Below are 22,018 nucleotides of genomic sequence, written 5' to 3'. Positions count from 1 at the left end.
ATACACTTATATACATTACCTGCTGGGGACACAGTTCATTAAAAATGAGCTTGATTATTTCCTTGTTAAAATTTGAATTTAAAGAAATCCTTTTTATGTTGAGCTTCTCTTCATGGAAAAGAGCATGTCCTCTATTTGCCATCTTAGCAAATTAAGGCCTCACGCTTATTCGCTTTAACTCAATGACTCTTTTTAAAAGATAACTCATACTGAAGCTTACTCTTATGGAATAAACTCTAATGAAAGAAACAAAACTTAGGGGGCACCTGGGAGGCTGTCAGTTAAGCATCCAATTCTTGATTTCAGTTCAGGTCATGATCTCAGAGATCAAGTCCCACATCAGGCTCTGCACTGGGTATGGAGTCTGCTTGGGATTCTCCCTCTCTCTCTCTCTCTCTCTCTCTCTCTCTCTCTCTCTTTCTCTGCCCCTCTCCCCCACTTGTGCTCTCCTTCTCTCTAAAAAACAAAAAACCAAAAAAACCTTATATTCCATTTATGTTTTTTCTATGAATTAAAAAATTATTATATGTTCTTCATAACCTTAGCATTTAATATTTAATGGTTCTTATAAAATTTGACACATCAGTGCTCTTCACAATTCCACTGATCAAGCTTACCATGACTTAGTGGTAACTAGCATATTTCCTCCCAAAGTAAAAAAAAGTCATAATCTAATCTGGAGTCAGTGCCCTAGTTATATTATTCTCCAGTGAGGAGTCTTGAGTTATCTGAGAGAAGAATTAAACTTCACAGGGCTCACTATCTCTGAGAAAGCTCTGATACTGAGTAAGGGAGGAGCTGTAGATAAAAGGCTTCCCATATTCCTTCCATTTATAGAGTTTTTCCTTAGTATGGACTTTTTTGTGTCTACAAAGGTTTGATCTGTAACTGTAGGCTTTCCCACACTCCATGCACTTGTACAGTTTCTCGCCAGTATGGATCCTCTCATGTTCCGTTAGGAATGAATACTGGCTGAAGGCTTTCCCACACTGATTACACTGGTAGGGTTTCTCTCCGGTGTGAATTCTTTGATGCCTGTAAAGGTTGGATTTGCAACCAAAGGCCTTTCCGCATTCTCCACACGGGTAAAGCTTCTCCCCAGTGTGAATTTTGCGATGTTCACTGAAGGATGAATACTGGTTGAAGGCTTTCCCACATTCGTGGCACTGGTAGGGTTTCTGACCAGTATGAATTCGCTGGTGTTCCATAAGGGTGGAGGTGCGTGTGAAGGTTCTCCCACATTCCAAGCATTTACACAGCTGCTCTCCAGTATGAAGCTTCTGATGTTCAGCCAGCGATGCAAGCTGGCTGTAACCTTTCCCACAGTCACTGCATTGATAGGGTTTCTCCCCTGTGTGGATTCTTTGGTGTCTGTGAAGTTTCGCTCTACAGTTGAAGGCCTTCTCACATTCAGCACATTTATAGAGTTTCTCTCCAGTATGAATTCTCTGATGGACGGTGAGGGTTGAACACTGGCTAAAGGCTTTACCACAGTCCTTACACTGATAGGGCTTCTCGCCAGTGTGCACCCTCACATGTTTGATTAGGGTTGAGCTACTGCTAAATGCTTTCTCACATTCATTACATTTGTAAGGTTTCTCTCCAGTATGAATTCTCTGATGGGCAAGAAGGGACGATCTGTGGCTAAAGGGTTTCCCACACTCATTACATCTGTAGGGTTTCTCGCCAGTGTGAATTCTCTGGTGTTCAATCAGATGGAGACTCTGGCTGAAGCTTTTCCCACATTCATTACAAAGATGAGGTTTTTCTCCTGGGTAAATCTGGAAGCATCTCATTAGATCAAACCTCTGTTTAAAATCTCGCCCAAAAGTGTAATATATATTGGGTATCCTTTCTATGGGAACACTCTGTTGTGTGACAAGAATTGAATTTATAAGTAAACCTTTCCCCAATTCAAGACGTGTCTGCTTTACATCTCCACTCACGGTTTTTTTGTGTGAGGCCACTATTTGCTGAAGAGCTGTCTTCTGCTGCTGCTGTTCTGTCCTGCTCTCTGATTCCAATGTCCGTCCAAAATTGATGTCCCACTGACAAAACTTCATGGACTTTTTCTTCATTATCCCCTGAGATGTTTCTTCTATAGAAATGTCCTGTCTGGGAGGCAAAGCTTCCATTTCAGGCCCAGTCTTGAAACCTGGAATGAATCGGAAGCATTAATGGCACCTCTACAGGAAGAGAGAAACATGCATCTGTGGAATGGTAAAACTGGCAACAGTACATATCGAAGAGGTCGGGGGGCGCCTGGGTGGGTCAGTCGGCCGAGCGTCTGACTTTCGGTTTCAACTAAGGTCATGATCCCAGGGTCAAGGGATCAAGCCCTGCGTTAGGCTCCATGCTGAGTGTAGAACTTTCTTGATATTCTCTCTCTCTCCCTCTCTCTCTCTGCCCCTCTCCCCTGCTCGCTTGCTCATGCTCTATCTCTCTCTCTCTCAAAAAAACAAATTAATTAAAGAGGTCTGATACCATACCAAATATGGACTTGCCCCTGAGGAAAAACAGGAAAGGATGGAAAGGAAGAGTGGTAAACAAGCAATGAAGTGGTGTGGGAGAATACAGTGACCAGATTAACACTGAAAACAATGACATTGCAACTTGAGAGAAGAAGAGGCAGAGAGAACTGGTTGAGCAGGAGGTATGAAGCCATAGAGAAATGTCAGCTCCTAAGCTCAAGCTGAATAAACTACAGCATATTTCAGTGTATCATTTCCTGCTCTGTATGCCAGGACATGAGGCAGGTAACTTGTCTTTATTTTCTCCTTTCCTTCTTTTCTTTTAAAGTTTTCTTTTCTATTTATTTTTTTCTTAGCAATTTCTACACCCAACATGGGGCTCGAACTCACCCCAAGATTTAGAGTTGTGTGCTCCTCTAAATGAGCCAGCTAGGTGCCCCTATCTTCTCCTTTCTATTCGTGTGTGGCTTTTATTATGTTAATGCCTAAGCTCTCATTAAAACTCTAGGTATGATAATTTAAAAATATCTGTGATGTTTTCCTTAAATTTTGTGAATCTGTGTGTGACTATGATTTCATATCATAGTCTGTCAAAGAAGAAACCGTCTGTTATAATGAGAAGGTTCAGTTTTTATAGCAGTCCTGCAGCATGACTGTACTAACGACTTCTGATCTAAATTCAAGACACGGACTATAAAGAAGAGGGAGATATGGAATAAATCAGCCTCATGCAAAAACCTATCCCTGGTGACTGGAGGAATAACCATTTTTTTCATACCTCCCTGCCTCCACTTTTCCCTTCCAACTCGAACATGAGGAAAAATAGATATAGTTATCTCTTCTACTAAGCTGCAACCACAAGACTGGCCTCCTTTTGTAAGAATCTTTTAATTTTTATGTATTTAATGTTTTTAATTTTTAATGTTTATTCATTTTTTTTGAGAGAGAGAGAGAGACAGAGCACAAGCAGGGGAGGGGCAGAGAGAGAAGGAGACACAGAATCCAAAGCAGGCTCCACGCTCTGAGCTGTCAGCACAGAGGGCTTGAACTCATGAACCACGAGATCACGACCTGAGCTGAAGTCAGATGCTTAACCAACTGAGCCACCCAGGTGCCCCCTAGGTGCTCCTAAAGATTTTATTTTTAAGTAATCTCTATACCCAGCATGGGGCTCAAACTCACAACCCCAAGATCAAAAGTCGTATGCTCCCTGACTGAGCCAACTAGGCACCCCTGTGAGAATCTCTTTAGACCAATGAAAGTCTACAAGAAATGTGGAGTCAATATGCCCCAAAGTTCTGAAGTACGCCCAAGCCCCAAGTTCAGATATGACGCTAAGTGAAAGGATTCAGCCTGAGCTGATTCTAAGGAACTGTGGGCTCAAATCTGGGCTTTCTTTAATCAATCCATGATTGAAAATAGATTAAAACTAGGTCTGTGTAATTAGGTAACTGTATGTTTTTAAATAAACAATAAAACAAAGTGTACCTAGGTTATTTAGATTAATAAAAATTCATCAAGTTTTAGTAATAAAATAAATATGATTAAAATTAGTAAGAGGAAAAAGACACACAGGCTATAAATCTGTATAAAAATATAGATTTTTTCTTCATGATGTTAATGGGAAACAGATTTTTCTTCATGAAGATAATGGGAAACCCAGCAGTTTGCAGCTTAAAGGATCGACCAAGGTACCTCCTCTCTTTTTAACCTTACTTAACATTTATACATACATGAAGTCTAAAAAGAATTCAAGTATTTGTTCAAAGAGAATATCTCGATTATTATTAACATTACATATGATAATGTATATTACATACATATTTTATACATTAACATTATAAATATTAACATAATTATTTGTGAATTCCTTACTGTGCACATGAAAAGCATGCAGTTCGGGTGTCTTAGATAAAAGAATAATGGGGGCGTGTGGGTGGCACAGGCAGTTAAGCAACCGACCCTTGATCTCGGCTCAGGTCATGGTCTCGCGGTTCATAGGTTCAAGCCCCACATTGGGCTCTGTGCGGATGGTGTGGACCCTGCTTGGAATTCTGTCTCTCCTTCTTTCTGTCCCTCCCCTTCTTGTGCTTTCACTCTTTCTCTCTCAAAATAAATAAATAAACATAAAAAAAAACCCAAAATTTAAAAAAGGGATGCATGAATGGGTATAGCTGGAAAAATTATGAAGAGCAGGTGACCTCAAAAATGAAAAGGGATTCTCTCCTCTCGTACTTGACTCCTGAAACCCAGTCATTTATTGAACAAATAATGAATAATCAGCAATGATAATATGAAATGCACAAATGATTACACAGTAATGGTTCATTTCTCCTTGATATGGGAAGCCTCGACTGTATAATGTAGATGTGAGGTTCAGAGAACCAAGATACCAACATCAACAGTATTCGCAATGAGTGGTTTTATGAAGGAAGCTAGATAATAAGGAGGGAGGGGATGGATTTCAGTAGAAAAAGAAAAGAGGACCCTGTGAGTCAGAAAGAAGGCCTGATCAAAGTTATCTGTGGGGAAAGTAAACCTATTGGGGGTGGGGGGAAGGCTTCTCAACTAAAGAAGGAAATCCAGGTTGGAATTCATTAAAACAATTTTTTTGTAATGTTTATTTATTTTTGAGAGAGAGAGAGAGAGAGAGAGAGAGAGCGAGCACGTGCCCACAAAAAGGGGAGGGGCAGAGAGAGAGGGAGACACAGAATCCAAGCAGGCTCCTGGCTCCGAACTGTCAGCACAGAGCCCAACATGGGGCTCAAACCCACAAACCGTGAGATCATGACCTGAGCTGTAGTCAGAGGCTTAACTGACTGAGCCACCCACGCGCCCCTGGAATTCGTTAAAAATTTGATTATAACAGGGTGAGGCCAAATAGAGTTCCTGAACAAGTTGCAGAAGAATTCAGAATAAGAATACAGGCCACAGAAGGGGTTGTAAGTTCTTAGGCAGATAATTATAGGAAGAGGGGGTCTTATTTGGTAAAGACCGAGAGCAGAGTGAAAGGTGAACAGTGATGCAGGACCATGGTCTGGCTGCACTGAGTACTTAATTTTAGCTTCCTCAGCACTGAGTTCATCATAAAGGCAGTTCAATTACACTCAAAAATATTAAGTGAAGGCAGTATATTCGATGCTAGATGCACAGAATTCAAACACAGACCTGGTTTCTTCCTTAATTATACACAATCCAATTAGGAAGAGAAATAATAAGAGAATCACTGTAATTCACTGTGACACGTGCTATAACGGATGTGTTCAAGGCATGCTGAAAGTGCCGTATGAACGCGACTGACTGGAAAATGAATGCTGACCGGGAAGAAGGGAAAATAAGGAAGACCCACCGATCAGGGGGGGAGATGGATCTTGAAGGGTAAGGTTTCCCTCGGACAAGAGGGAAGTGGTAATCCATGAAGGAATGATACACAAATGTTAATGAGGGTGCAGGTTTGGTGGGAACATGAAGCCGAGTGAGGCCACTGATTCCTATTAAGAAACATGGACACAGGCTACAAAGTAGGTTTAATGCCACATTAAGGATTTTTACTTTATTCCACGGATAAGAGGAGAAACAATGCAGTCTCTTAAGGTACAGGATTAATATCTGAGTTTCGAAAAGATCAATCATTCTGCTGATGGCCCAGAAGGTGGGAGAGGAGAACAAGGCTCAGAGAGGGTAGGTGACTTTCCCCATAGCTCAGAGCACTTGGAAGTAGTAGCAGGGGTAATGTGAAATTAGGAATGTCCAACATCAAATCATGAGCTTACATGCTAGGCTGTAGTACTCATTAACTCTTTCTTTGGAGAAACCTGTACTTTACTTTCTTCTTTTTAAAAAAATGTTTTAATGTTTATTTATTTTCAGGGGCGGGGAGAGGCAGAGAGAAAGAAATGCAGAATCTGAAGCAGGCTCTGGGCTGTCAGCTGCAGAGCTCCCAAATCGGAGCCAACGCGTTGGGGAAGGGAGCCTGGGGGGGCCGGGCAGGCAACACAGGGCTCGAACTCATGAACCACGAGATCATGACCTGAGCCAAGGTCGGCACTTAACCAACTGAGGCACCCAGGCGCCCCTAGAAAACTGTATTTTAATAAAGGTGAAAAGTATTTGTGAAGATAATGAGCAAACAACAGAACATGCCAATAAAAGCAAGGATCATAGGGTATAAAGGTCAAACCACAAAGACCACAAACCATAAAATATTGCCCAGTCTGCATCACACGGTGACAGAAATGACACTGGTGACCGCGGCTTCTCTCACCACTTTTCAGCTTCCCCAGCTCTGCCAGCAAAGTGTTTGACAACCTCTGATGTGCTATTTCTTCCCCTATAAAGAGACGTAGCTACACTGGACCCTCTTCAAGTGATCCTCTAACTTCAACAGCTTACAGTTTTGTGATAATGACCAGTGAGCCTAGACAAGCCTAGAAGAGGCGGCTGCCTGTCTCTGGGCCAACTCCAGCTGACACCTCCTCCTGTTGCTAAGTCGGCAGTCACGCCTACCGGTGGGCTGGTATCGCCTGACGATGGTGAAGTTCAAGGTGCCGCAGAGACACGTAACCCCCAACGCCAAAATATTTACCATCTGGTCCACTGAGGGAAAAGCGTCCAAGCCCTGGGCCAGAACGGCCACAGCGGCCGAGGGGGTTGGCTGACGCTCACAATGGGACACGTCAGCCCCAGGCTCCAGGGACATAAAAGGGAAATGCTGAGTTAAGAAATCAGGGACCCGGGAGCATTGACAACACCCTGAAATATAGGGTTGGTGAAGAATTCAAGACGGGACCGAAGGTGTAAAGTATTTCAAATCTGTCACGTGGAATCGCAGGCAGCAATAAAACCGTGGAGCCCAAGAGGCCAAGATGGCAGAAGGAAGTGAGCGACGCCGCAGAGAAGGAAAGAGGTAATGCGAAGAAAGAGGTCTACTCAGGAGCCTTCTTGCTGCAAAGAAAACTGCCACCACCAAGGAGCGTCCCCTCTGGTGGCCCCGGCCCAGCACTTCCAGGACTGTCCTCAAGGCACCGCCTCCTCCCGGCATGCTCAGGTATAAACCCCGCCCCGTGCCCGGTCCCAGCCCAGCGCTCACCCAGACAGGCGTCTTGAGGGGTTTCCCTTTCCAGCACGCAGGGATCCTCGCCCAGTTGCAGCCGGCAGATCACCTTCGGTGTCGAGGATGGAATCCCTGCTCGTGGGGAAGGGAAGGGAGTTTGAGCACATGGGGCAACTGCAGAGTTCCCAAACCGAGCCAACGGGGTGGGGAAGGGAGCCTGGGGAGGCCGGGCAGACAGGCCGCACATCGGGGGCGGGTCTCGGTTCAGAAACAGCACAGCCGCCCCCCATCCCCAGCCTGCAGGACCCAGCAAGTGGAGGAGGACGACCTTGGTCAGGAGGCGGGTGGCAGGAAGGCAGAGGAAGGGAATCCGGATGCAGATGAACGCCCCGACCTCCACAGAGGCTCATTCTTTCCCAGGGGTGCGGCCGGGGAGACATTGCGGACTCTGAACCCCAGAGGGGTCCCATTCTCCATAACAGACCAGCCTCCTTACCCAGCGAGACCAGGGTGCCGTAGTTCTCCAGCATCACCTCCCGGTACAGGCTTCTCTGTGCAGAGTCCAGGCGCAGCCACTCGTCCCGGCTGAAGACCACGGCCACGTCCCTGAACGTCACGGACTCCTGCAACGGCAAACCCACCCCTGCTCACCCGGGACCAACTTCTGCACCATTCAGGACCGGGGATGACGCGGGGGTGTGTGGCAGCCAATCCAGATGTCCCAGGATTCTAAGTATATTTCAAATGGGCTATTTATGTTACTTTTGGGACATCCCCCCTTCCCCACCATCGACAATTACACAAATATTTACAAATATTTATGGAGAACCCACCATGTGCTGTGAGGGCAAAGAGAGGAGAAACGCAAAGTCCCCGCCAACAGGGAGTTTAAATCTCAAGCTGGAATCTGTCAAGTAACTGAGCACAGACATCCACCTCCCTCTCACTCAAATGCCAAATTAAAGGGGGGAGGGGGAATCAGAATATGCTTAGAGCGATGCCAGAAAACTGTGGAAGAGCCATTAGCAGAACAGAAATAAAAAGGAATTTCTGAGATGTAAAGCAAATAATAAAAATAGCATGAATTCGTGTTTACTGAATACTTGTATTGTGGTAGGGTCCCCTCCCTAAGGAGAGAGAAAAAAGGGAGAGGAAACTTCAAGGTCACCTGGCTATGGGGCTAAGTGAGAGCATCCCTCATGACCTTGTAAACTGAGACTACTTAATCAGACTGCATGTGTATGTCTGTCACCATATATGAGAGACAAAGAAATGGAATACATATAAAAAACTATGTCATATGATGGTTGGCATTCAGTTCTTTGGGTACAAATCCAAGCGAGTGGTGCCAGCTTGACTGAAAGTTGCTCCCTGGATAAAAAGCCTCGGTGTCACGACTCTGTGCGAGAATCCTGCTACAGTATGTCAGGGACTATGACAGGAACTTTGAACATAGAATCTTCTCGAAGTTTCACAGAAATTCTATGAGGAAGACACTATAATGAAATCGTTTTGCAGATGAAGAAACAGCTCAGAAAGGTTACGTTACCTCCCAAGGTAATCCTGTTAGAAACTGGTAGAGATTGGAACCGAATTCAGGCAGGCTAATGGCTAAAGCAGATTGTCTCATGGGTATCCACTGTCTATAGAAATTAAAAGACCCAGGGTGGTGGAGCTGCCTTGGGATTCTTGGTCTCCCTCGCTCTCTGCCCCTCCCCGACTGGCTCTTGGTCTCTCTTAAAAATTAACATTTTAAAGAAATTAAAAAGAAATAAAAGACCCAAAGGACCTGCAAGACCAAAAGGGACTGTGAGAAAGCCAGTTCTTCAAAAAGAACCCCGTTAAACCCCAAAATATGAGAAAGCAGAGGCTGGCCAACCACCAACTCTCGTACGAAAGAGCTGGAAGGCATGAAAAAGGATTATGTATGCTTTACCCCTGTGATTCTACTGTTAGGATTCCACTACAAGAGATCCTCACACAACTGAGTAGCAGCATGTGTTCAAGGATGTTCCTGGAAACTTTATTTGTGAGCCAATGGTTGGGGTAGGCTGAGTAACAAACCTGTGAATGTTCTATATGTGACGAAAAGGACCCTGAAGATCTTCTTAAGGATTTTATTTTGAGATGGGAGATTTCTGGATTATTACCCAGATGGATCCAGTATATATATATAAATGCACACAAAAGTATCTGGAAGAATACAACAAGTTGTTCACCCTGATCATTCTTTCGTGTTTGTGGAGGAGCAGAAAAGCAATCTGTTGGTGATTACTTTCTTCCCTTCCAGTAGTCTGACATTGTTTATAGGGTGTGTGCATTTATTTTGAATGTTTTTTATTTTTTGTTTGGAGGGGGAGAGGGAGAGGGAGAGGGAGAGAGACAGAGAGAGAGAGAGAGAGAGAGAGAGAGAGAGAGAGAGAGAGAGAGACAAACTCCTAAGCAGGCTTCACACTCAGTGTGAAGTTTCATGCTGGATCTTACAACCCTGAGACCATGATCTGAGCTAAATCAAAAGTTGGACACTCAACCGACTGAGCCACCCAGGTGCCATTTTGAATTTTTTTTTTACATTCCATTTTATGAATTGAATTTTCAGTTATACCTCTTTGCACTTTTTTTTAAAGATTTAAAAAAAATTTTTTTAAGGAATCTCTACACCCAACATGGGGCTCAAACTCACAACCCCAGAGCCATGCGTCTAGGGCGCCTCTGCCTGAGCCAGCCAGGAGCCCCACGTCTTTGCATGTTTAGTGGTTGCTCTGAGCATGATAACATACATCCTTAGTTCTTTATAGTATATTTGGAGTGAATATCTGATTTCACACAGAACGCAAGAACTTGCCAGTATATGGGAACATCATCCCGTCTTCACGCTACTGTTGTTAAAAAGGCGCTCCCCGTTCAGAGAGCTGGCAGGACTTAGCAGCCCTCACCAAGCATGCTCACACGAGGCGACGGGGACAAATGCCAACAAGACAGAGAGTGCAGCGAAGCCCTGGAGGCCCGAGAGAAGTCCCATGTACTTGCACACACAGCCCAGGCTGTCCCTACCATCTGTGAAGATGACCACCTTGGAGGGGTGGGGGGTACAGTGGCACATCCACTGCCTTTATTGGGCCTCTGAGTCAAAAATCAGCCATCCAGGCCCTCCCGAGAGATAAAGAGCTTTTCCAGAGATTAAGTCAGAACTTTTCGGGATGCCTGGGTGGCTCAGTCGCATAAGCATTGGACTTCAGCTCAGGTCAAGATCTCACGGTTCATGAGTTTGAGCCCGGCATTGGGCTCTGTGCTGACAGCTCAGAGCCAGGAGCCTGCTTCAGATTCTGTCTCTCCCTCTCTCTCTCTCTCTCTCTCTCTCTCTGCCCCTTTCCCACTCACGCTCTATCTCACTATCTCAAAAATAAATAAACATTAAAAAAAAGAGCTTTTGGAGTCCAGCCATAAATGAACTCTAGAACAACAGCTGTCATGTGCATTACCTCCACCTGCGTTATAAGCCTGATACCATATTATGTTTTTGCTCAAAACGATCAAAGGCATTTTAGAGAAACTGAAAGGTCAAAGTATTTATATATTTATATTTATCCATATGGCCTCCTTTTCCAGTGCTCTTCACTTCCTTCCTAAGGTGAGAGCTCCTATCGGGCATGATTTCCTTTCAGCTTGAAGCCAGCATCTACTTTAGCATATAGTGCAGGGTGGGCCTGCCGCCCATGACTTAGCTTCATTTTCAGAGATCTGGAAAGGTCTTTACTTCATCTTCATTCTTTTTTTTTTTTTAAGTGTATTTATTTGAGAGAGATAGGGAGAGAATCCCAAGCAGGCTCTGCACCCTCATTGCAGAGCCTGACGTGGGGCTCGATCTCACAACTGTGAGATCATGACCTGAGCTGAAATCAAGGGTCTGACACTCAACCAACGAAGCCACCAAGGCGCCCCTGCCTCCTCTTCCTTCTTAAAGAATATTTTCATTTCACAGCTTCTTTCTTGCATAGAAAATGTCATTCAATCATCTTCTGGCCCTTGTTTTTGATGAGAAGCCAATGGACATTCAGATATTGATGCTCTGTATTTAGTTCAGTACTCTTTATTGTCAGCTTCCAAATTTTCTGTTTTCAGTAAATTAGGGTTCAAAAAAACCCACAAAAAACTGGCTCTGATTTGCAAACATCCTCCTCTTCATCTTCCCTTAGCTAAAATCAAGTGGGTCTCTCAGAAAGGCTTGTGGGCCTGCGAAAAGCTCAGACAGTGAAAAGCCCTACCTGTGGGCAGAGGCCAACCCAGGTCATAGCTGAATATTGCTTTCACTTCATTTTCCTGCCCTTTGTATTTTGGCTTCCCCAAAACACACATCTCCTTATAATTAGAGAATCAAAACAAAGAATAGCCTGGTGGCAAGAGGCAGACCAGTCTGGCAGGTCCTAAACTACTGCTGCTGCTGTTTATGATGATAATAATGGTAGTCACAGCTTGCATTTATTGAGATTTAATATGCACCATGCACTGTTCTCAGAATTTTACATACACTTAAGTTCTCAGAGCATAATGTTACCTGTAGAGACTGTCTTGTCTGGGTTCAAAGCCAGCTGGGAGACCCTGGTCAAGTTACTTGCTTCTCTATGCCTCAGCTTCCTCACCCATAAAATGCAGATATTAACGGTCCTCTGACGCGGATCAAACAAGGTATGCATGAGATTAATCCCACTTGGATTGAGGCACACAGAGAGAATATTAACTTGCCAAGGTCACATCCCCAGCTTGGAGGTGAACTTGTGAACTCCAGTTTGAGAGTCCACATTTGTAACCCACAGGCTACCACTACTTTGGGGGAACACAGCCAATGGAAGAACAGAAAACCCACAGGAGGAACGGGAGCTGGCGTTGGGGGAAAGCTGGGACTTCCATGTGGAAATATCTCCTAAGAGTTATAGACTGTGTCTCTAGGGAAAAGCTGAGGCCTGAGGACAGAGATCTGGGAAGGATCTTCAGAAGGTTAAGGTAATGAAAATGGATGATCCTGGCAGTGCCTGGATGGCTCAGTTGGTTAGGCCTCTGACTCTTGATTTCAGCTCAGGTCATGATCTCGCAGTTTGTGAGATCGAGCCCCAAGTAGGGCTATGCATTGACAGCACGGGGCCTGCTTGAGAGTCTCTCTCTCACTCTTTCTCTGACACTCCCTCTCCCTCCCTCTCTCTCACAAAAATAAATAAACTTAAAAAAAAAAAAAAAAGAGGAGCGCCTGGGTGACTCATTTGGTTGTGTCTGACTTTGGCTCAGGTCATGATCTCATGGTTTGTAGGTTTAAGCCCTGTGTCCAGTTCTGTGCTGACAACTCCTCACCTGAAGCCTGCTTCAGAGTCTGTGTGTCTCTCTCTCTCTGCCTCTCCCCTGCTCATACTCTCTGCCTCTCTTTCTCAGAAATATATAAACATTAAAAAAGAAAGAAAAAAAAAAAGAAAAAGAAAATAGATCTAAAAAGCGCAAAGAGCAGCAAGGGCCCAGGAGGGGAGTGTGAATGAATCAGAGCTAGTGGACAAGATTCAGAGGAGGAGACACAGACATCGGTCGGATGGACAAGGAGGACATCTGGACAGTTTACCATCACAGCTGTGCTCGGCACCCAGCCATCCTCCTGTCCCCCCGGTGCCATCCTCAGAGCCCAAGCTAATACTGGCCTTCAGTATCAGCTCCAAATGACCCCACTACTCTCAGGATCTCTTCCCTGAGTCTTCTTGGATGTCTAATTATCCCCTAAGGTCAGTACCGTGAACTCCCTGAAGACAGAACCAACCTCTTTCCTCTCCCTAAACCCAGTGCTCTGCACAGTATCCTGTGCATAGTCAGTGCTCAATAGGTGCTTTTTGAGGGTGTCTTTGGTCCTTTTGTGCCTTTGCCCCCAGCAGGACTGTACCCTCTGTGAAGACAGACTGTCTAATTCTGCCTTATTGTAGCCAGAAGTACATGTTCAGCGCTGCCTCAGTCTTCGGTCATGAAGCTGGATTCAGGGTGAATTAAGAGTGACCTGGAGACAGAGGAAGCACATTCCTGAGGAGCCCCTCCCTGAATCCTGGATCTTGGGGAAAACCTACTAAACTCTGGATTCCTCAGATTTCACTGGTGAGACAAGTACCCAAAGAATGGAAGTCTGTCCACCCTCTCTTAACCCAGGAAGTGATTCGTGAGAAAGACAATCTTTACTTACTGTCCCCTTGGTGGGCAGCAAATCCACAGCCATTCCTTCCTTCTCAGTTTTCCTAGCGAGGGGAGTGCCGCCTCTGCGGGGGGGAAAGGGGCATGAGAGAACTCTGGTGTCCAGGGATGGCCTGGGGAGAGGAAGTTACGGCCACCCATGCCCACCAGGTCCCAGCCAAGCCACACCGCATAAATGATGCAAGCCAAGCAAACGCAGGCTTAGGGAGCCAATGCAGCTCTAAGACAAGTCGCCCATCTCCATCTCCCTGTATTAACCAGACCTCCAACGGCCATACACTGATGCTTGCCAGGCACCTAAGGTCCATTAGCTGTGACCAAGCAAACTGTGACTCACCCATGGAAACCTGGAGTCCTTAGCTTTAACCTGTACGTGCTGTAAACCCACAATGAACATGAACTTCGCCGGCGCTGCCACTTTCAGACATAGACAGCCAATCCTAAGCCTGCCTTGCCCCATGTAGCCCTTTCCTTCCGGAAGAAGCCCAGTAAAGCCACTTGATCGCATTTGCCTGGTCTCTCTGCCTCGTGACCGACCCAGGTGCCTTCCCTGAGTGGCCCTGCCTGGAGCGAGGCACTGGTCCCCAGGCAATAACAAGACCTGCAAACTTCCCTCCTCCTGCCCCCCTGCATCTGGCCTTCCCTCACCTCGCCAGACACTCCCTCTCGCACAAGATGTCAGATTGATGCTCCGTGAGTGAGGGCGCGCCAGGATCCGCCAGGCAGGTATCAGAGAAGGGCCCTGGCCACAGCTCCCTACCTGGCTGCCAGGGTTTGCCGAGGGCTCCCCGGGGGTGCAGCGCCCAGCATGAGAGCTCAGCTGGCCTTGTATGCGGTGGAGGGGGGGTCTTCTGGGGCGGGGGCACCTCAGCCGGCGAGGGAAGATGCTGTAGAGGCATTCACAGACTCCAGAATCTGGAGTGCTTTTCATGTATTTCTAAACCTCGCAACGACTCTAGAACGTATGGCTACCCCCATTTCGCAGACGTGAGGGCGACTGAGAACTTAGGGAGTCATAGGGACCTGACAAAGAAACAATAATGGTTAAGTACAGGGGCAGGAAGGGTATCCTTGCTCCAGTCCGGGGTCCTAGCTAAATGTGGCAAATTACCTGGCTATTGGGCCTCAATTCCTTCATCTGTAAAATGGGAGCAGTGTGCAGCCAACTTACAGGCTATGCATGCAGAAGGATGAAATGAGTTAATTCATCCAAGGCGCTGGACCGCCGGGCACACCTCGTTGTCCGCAGGCGCCAGCTATTGTTTGTAGCACTTCACTGAGAAGTGTCAGGGCAGACGGTCACCGGAGACCCCCACCCACAGCAATCCCCGCACGCCCCAGCTCACCTGGCAGGGCGCTCCCTCCCCGCGCGGCTTCTGGACCCGCGACTCCCGCAAGGCACCGCCGCGGGGCCGACCTCTGACCCACGGGCCGCGCGGCGTCTCCCTGTGTCCGCGCGCGGACCCGCCGGGCTCCGCCCTCCCCAACCAGACTGGACAGACGCTCCTTCCACCGCTGAGGGGAAGAGGCAGCCGGGAGGCCTCCGCTCCTTGCACGCCGCCCCAGCGCAACCGAGATTACCGGCGCCTCGAGCCCCAGAAAGGCCGGGACCAGTCCCGCAACCCCGCGAGGCTTAGAACTACCACTCCCGACATGCTTTCGCCGCGCGCGGACTACATCTCCCAGAAGGCGGCTGGGCGACCCCCGGGAGAGGCACGTTCCTTCTCCCCGCGCGAGCTCCCGGGATCCGCTGTCCAGCGGTCTGCAATCCGGGGGCGCGCGCCCTTGACGGGTAAGGCGGTCCCCTCGCAGTGCCCGCTGTCTGAATTCGCCCCAGGCTTGTTTCGTTAGACCCGCAAGGTGATTTGAAAAAACAAAACCCGAACTTAAACGCTTTTAGGAGGCTCTGCGCGCCACAGCTCCCCACCTCCAGCGGCTAGCTACGATTATTTTATTTTAATCGTATCATATTCCGAAGATAATGTAGGCAGAGGTACTGTTTGGGGGGGGGGGCACTTTTGGGGATGAACGCTCGGTGTTGTATGTAAGCCAATTTGATAGTAAATTATATTCATAAAAAAGAAAAAAGAATGTAACCAATACCCAGTGTATTACCCAACACTCTGCTTGAAAAGAAATTTGACCAGAATTTTGAAGCCTGGTCCACAATGCCCCCCGGTCATTTGTCTAAACTGTGTTAAGCATTTCACTCGCTTAATGGGTACACCACATGTATGTGTCCCATAATATGTTTATTTTTGCAAGGTTTTTGACCTTTATGTAAATGGAATCTGCTATATGTTCTCCTATGACTTAATGCTGGACGTAAACACTATGTTAAAAAAAAAATCCAACTGAGGCACCTGGGTTGCTCAGTTGCTTAAGACCGACTTCAGTTCCAGTCATGATCTCCCAGTTCTTGAAGTCAACCCTGCACTGGGCCGGCTCTGTGCTAACAGCTCAGAGCCTGGAGCCTGCTTCAAATTCTGTGTCTCCCTCTCTCTGCTCCTCTCCTGCTCATTCTCTGTCTCTCTCAAAGATAAACATTAAAAAATATATATTTTTTTTAAACAACTGAGTGATTTTAAAGATTTTACTAGCTTTTGTTAATGATTCATGAACCAGGAGCATCCTGTCTAGCAGGAACTCTAAGAGGCAGTACTAAATGAAACACTTTTATTGGCAGGAAGAAAGAACAAGGTGGTTAGGCAAAAATTGGATTGGTTATTGCAAGGTTATTTTCCCTACAGAAGATGGCACGTGTTTATCAGGCAGATTACCTAATGATGATAAGGCGGTTCTTGATTGGCTGGTTTAAGATTCCAAGCAAAGAGATGCGTGAGCAGGAAAGTGTTGGAATATAGGGACATGAGGGGGTAACTCCATATGGGTCTTTCCATCACAACCTTATAAAGTTACTGAGTTGAGTCGTGAAAACCTACAATTTTTTTATTGTATATAATTTGCTTTAAAGAAATTGAAATCTTGCTAGCTTGTCTTCTTTTGCCCATATCTTTGTACTGAAACAAATCACAATGCAGCCGCCGATCAAAGCAGCTTTTAGACCTAATGCCACAAGCATGACAAGCGTTTGTTGTTTTAGGCACAATGCACTTCTTGGATATGGCACACAGTGGGCACTCAGAAATAGAAAGAAAAATAGGGTAGAAATGGGGTATGGTTGTTTGGTAACAAAAGTGTTTCTTCAGGTAGGTGAGGTAATGATGGTATAAATCTAAAACTCTCATCATTTATATATATATATATGTATACATATATATAAAGACCATGGAAGAGAAAAAAGGCAGCAGTGTTCCTAAAATGGATATAAAATCACCACCAGGAAGTATGCTCTGTGTGAAAATATGCAAAACCGTACAGGTATATAAGAGAACTGAATATACTGAGTATGCATGCAGGATATATGAACAACTCCAGAACTCAACAACAGAACAGCCCATTCCAAAAATAGGCAAAGGATTTGAACAGGCATTTCTAGAAAAAAGGTATAAAATGGTCAAGAAGCCTGTAAAAGAGATGTTCAACATCACTAGTCATCAGGGAACTGCAAATCATGACCATAAAGAGGTACCCACTTCACAGCTGTTAGTGTGGTCATTATGGGGGGCAGGGAGAGAAAATAACAAGGATTGGAAAAGATCTAGAACCACCCACGTTGGAACTGGAATGTTCATACATTGCTGATGGGAATGTAAGAGAGTGCAGCCACTGGGAAGAGTTGGGGGGGTGTTATAAAGTTACATATCCACTCCTCATAGGATTACGTAATCCCACTTAGGTATTTACCCAAGAGAAATGTTCACACAAATACATGTATGCAAATGTTCACAGCAGCATTGTTCATGATGGCCAAAATGTGCAAACGATACAAATGTCCATCAACAGATAAATGGGTAAGTAAAACGTGGTGCATGCTTACAATGGAATATTACTCAGCCTTAAAGAGGAAGGAAGTTCTGACACATGCTATAATATGGATGAACCTTGAAGACATTATGCCAAATGAAATAAGCCAGTCACACAAGGACAAATAGTATTCGATTCCACTTATATCAGGAATCTAAAATTCCCAGAGGGAGTCAAATTCCCAGAGGGAGCAAGTGAAATAAGAGGGCACCAGGGGCTGGCAGCAGGGGCAATGAGGGAGTTACTGGTAATGGGTGCAGAGCTTCTGTTTGAGAGGATGAAAAAGTTCTGGAAATTGTGGTGCTGGGTACAAAACACTGTGAATATCCTCAATGCCACTAAATCGTAAGCTTAAAAGGCCACTAAATCGTTAAGCTTAAAATGGTTATAAATGTAAATTTTATGTTATGTGTATCTTACTGCAGTACTTTAAAAAAGTACATGCAGGAGGTGAGGAGACATCCATGGGAAGGTAATGATTTATGGGGACAATACAGTTAACAGACAGAGATGTGGAAGCCACGTGTTAAGGGAGCAATAAGTAGCAAGAGGAGGAAATATAAGATCCTGCAAGAGAAAAAAGAGAAAAATCCCCCAAAATGTTTTTGATCCCACAATTCCTCCTCCAACCCCCAAGTCATTTAGTCAAGAAAGCATATTTTGCTATGTAGACCGAAGTAAGTACACTTGACTTACCAGTCTTAGATGCAGTCACAAGCTTGTGACAGAAAGGACACAGAAACAGCTTGCAGAGGCTCTCCAGGCCAAGTCCAGGACAATTTCTCCATCGACATACACAACAGTATTTGCAGATTACAGTCCATTGAGTAAAATAAGAAACCATGCTTCTGGCCATAAAAACACAAGACAAAATTTACTTCCCCAAAGTGAAAAGCCAATGAGTAAATAAATGTAGAAGAAATGATGGAATGATGAGATCTCCATGCGGAAACCACTGTCATAATAACAAGGCAAGTGTCGTCAGTAGATGCTAAAACCAGCAGTGGTGAGTCTACTAGTACAGATACACGTGCGCACACTCAGATGGTCTCCTCTCAAGATACTAATGATGGCCAAGAGAAGACCAATGACGTCACAGTCACCACCACCAAGATAAAGCTAAAATTGCCAACATCATAAGGCTCCTAATGTGATAACATGATGTACTGAGAATATTGCTTTGGTGGTTTTCTTACCAAAAAAAAGTGTAGCATAAATCCAACCACATGGGAAATATTGCACAGAGCCAATCGAGGGACAATCTAGAAAAAAAGTGGCCTATTTATTTCACAGACCTCTTCAATGAGAAAACATGTTTGATAACACAATAGCCAACAAGGTAAGAGCCCAACCCACCTGCAAAGGTAGACATTTTAAATAATTACTGTGAATACTAGAAATTCAATATATCGGGCATGTCACTCATATTATAAAAGCTCAAGCAGATTCTTTTTCAGCTTGCTTTGAAAATGGTCTATTAGGAAGTTATAAAAATGGATATTTTTCTTTCACCTAGAATCTGAAGTCCCTTTGTGAATAAGAGAAACCCCTTCAAAGAAAGTATATTGACAACTTAATGATTATTCTTTCTTTGCCTAGTTCTCTTATGATGCACATTTTTTGGTTTAGTATTTCCTTACTCAAGATAGGAACCAATATTCTCTTCCTCTGGTGATCTATGGAGATGAATAAGGAAAGTGTAGACAGGAAAGGGAGGTGTTGATAGATTTGTTAAGGAGACATTTAAATGCCTGGGGGGCTCAGTCGGTTAAGTGTCCAACTCTTGGTTTCAGCTCAGGTCATGATCTCACAGTCTATGGGTTCGAACCCTGTATCAGGCTGTGCACTGCTAGGAATTCTCTCTGTCCCCCTCCTGCTCTCTGTCTCTCTCTCAAAAATAAACAAACTTTAAAAACAAGCAAACAATCAGTGGCCTGAAGAACAGTATGACCTTGGCATGGCCCTTGGATACGACCTCATAAACTTGATGTTCACTTCATCTAGGGTGATCAGGCAGTAAACTATGTTTTATCCTACCTCAAATCACCCACTATAGAGTTGAGCAAAAAAAAAAATATATTTTTTTACTGATAAACACACTGGCCTTCTTCCTGACCCTCATTCTGGCTGACCTGGGCAAACCTCTTCCTGAAAAGGAAGTCTCTCTCAGGCATCAAGCAAGCTGAGGAACCCCATGCTCCTTCCCAAGTCATTTCCTTGCCTTGCAGCCAGAAGTGATCACTGTCTGAATTTTGTGTTTGCATGGTAACTAGTCTCCAAATCTAGTCCCTGCAATGAACCATGACCCTGGTATGCACATTCTTGATCATCTTCTCCCCTTGAAACTGGGCCACATCCCTAAATCATTTTTCACCAAGAGAATACTGAATTAATGTATTAACCTCACGTGACTTCCAAAGCTGAGTTCTAAGATCTGCACCTTCAATACAGGTCTCTTAGAATGCTGGCTCTCAGGACATTACCTCCCAAACACCAGCCACCCTTCGTGCGAAGTCCAACAGGGCTCTGAGGCAGCAGTCATGACCAACTGCCAGCTACCCTGGACATCAAGTTCAAGTTGAGCTTCAGTGCCAGCTGCCATTTGACTACAAATGCATTAGAGACACCAAATAAGAATTGCTCAACTGAACCCAAATATGGAACTGACAGGTAGGTGTTGATAAACTGTTGCTTTAAGCCACTCAATTCTGGGATGAGTTGTTACACAGCAGTGGAGAACTAGAATGTCTTGTCATTTGATCACTTGCTTTATTTTTTGAATGTTTTATTTATTCTTGAGAGAGACAGAGCATGAGCAAGGGAGGGGCAGAGCGAGATAGGAACACAGAATCCGAAGCAGGCTCCAGGCTCTGAGCTGTCAGCAGAGGCAGGGCTCAAACTCACAAGCCGTGAGATCATGACCTGAGCTAAAGTCAGACGTTTAACTGACTGAGCCATCAAGGCACCCCAATCACTTGCTATCTTTGTTTAGTATTTTCCCCACATGTATAAATCACTTGAACTAAATCTAATTTTGCAGAACATGCTATCATGCCGTATGTTGTTTCCTTTGTCTTTTGAAAAGTCATTGGGCTTTCAAGTTCATCTGTTTGGTTATAGCTTTGGTTCATTCGTTTTCACTGCTGCTCTATATTGTTAATATTTCAAAATTACCCATTTGCCTACCAACAGATAATACTTCCAAACAGTAGCTACTGTGATAAGCACTGCTAAGAATACCTATATACCTGCCTCTTACCGCTCGTATGCAAACATTTATCTATTATATACACATAGGAGTGGAATTTCTGTGTTTAATGACATGCACAAATTCAAATTTACTTCATAGGATGCTAATTGTCTGTATCAATTTACACTCCCACTAGTCAAGTATGCATTCCAGTTATTTCACATACATTCTAAAACTCAATAATGCCACACATCTTCCTTTTACTCTTAAAAGAATCATAAAATCTGGGGGGACTGGCTGGCTCAGTCAGTGGAGTGTAGGACCCTTGACATGGAGTTGTGAGTTCAAGCCCTATGCTGGGTTTAGAGCCTACTAAAAAAAAAAAAGTAAATAAGGTCTATTTTAAAAAGTCACAGAATCTTATAAAGTCACTATCTGTGATCCTGAAAGCATATTTTCATGTTTTTAGAAATTGGTATTTCCTCTTTTGTGACATACATAGCCATGTATTCAAGTGATTTATTTTTCTACAAGTTGTTGTCTTTTAAGTTGATTTGTATACATTATTTAAATTTTCCAAATGATAAGTGTTTGTTCAAAATGCTGTGGAGGGGCACCTGGGTGGCTCAATTGGTTGAGCATCTGAATTCGGCTCAGGTCACGATCTCACATTTCTTTGGTTCAAGCCCCGCATCAGGCTCTGTGCTGACAGCTCAGAGCCTGGAGCCTGCTTCAAATTCTGTGTCTCCCTCTCTCTCTGCCCCTCCCCTGCTTGTGTCTGTCTCTCTCAAAAATAAACATTAAAAAAAAAAAAAGTAATCGGGCCTAGCATTTTCTTTGTGTAACTTTTTTCAGATTTATCTTGGGGGATTATTTTTAGGACTATTGTTACTTGGAGAATGCGATAGTCTAAATGTTCATGCCCCTTCAGAATTCATGTTGACATCCTAACCCCAAAGATGACAGCATCAGGAGGTGGGGCCTCTGGGAGGAAACTGTCATGTGGGTGGAGCCTCATAAATGCAACCGGTGCCCTTAGAAGAGGCCTCAGTGAGCTCCCCCGCCCCTTCCGCCACCTGAGGACGCATGAAGGCACCAGCTAAGAACCAGGAAGAGGGTCCTCACCAGAACACAACCACACTGGTGCCTTAACCTTGGACTTTC

At 44.8% G+C, this 22,018-nt stretch overlaps 1 protein-coding gene and 1 long non-coding RNA gene across 2 annotated transcripts; one reads left to right on the top strand and one right to left on the bottom strand.

The window, feature by feature from the left end:
- Positions 1-501: 501 nt before the first annotated feature.
- Positions 502-15,346, bottom strand: ZNF354C (zinc finger protein 354C). Its single transcript, XM_029941389.1, has 5 exons — positions 15,084-15,346; positions 13,730-13,802; positions 8,021-8,147; positions 7,561-7,656; positions 502-2,155 (listed from the first exon to the last, which is right to left on the bottom strand). Exons 2-5 carry the CDS (start codon positions 13,760-13,762, stop codon positions 741-743), a joined length of 1,671 nt encoding a protein of 556 aa, XP_029797249.1. The 5' UTR covers positions 13,763-13,802; positions 15,084-15,346; the 3' UTR covers positions 502-740.
- Positions 7,190-8,617, top strand: LOC115293707. Its single transcript, XR_003909565.1, has 2 exons — positions 7,190-7,518; positions 7,945-8,617. It is a non-coding gene; the product is annotated as an uncharacterized LOC115293707 (long non-coding RNA).
- Positions 15,347-22,018: the final 6,672 nt, after the last annotated feature.

Source organism: Suricata suricatta, chromosome 6, assembly GCF_006229205.1.
Source record: "Suricata suricatta isolate VVHF042 chromosome 6, meerkat_22Aug2017_6uvM2_HiC, whole genome shotgun sequence".
NCBI lineage: Eukaryota > Metazoa > Chordata > Mammalia > Carnivora > Herpestidae > Suricata > Suricata suricatta.
This window is presented reverse-complemented; position numbering and strand designations above follow the sequence as displayed.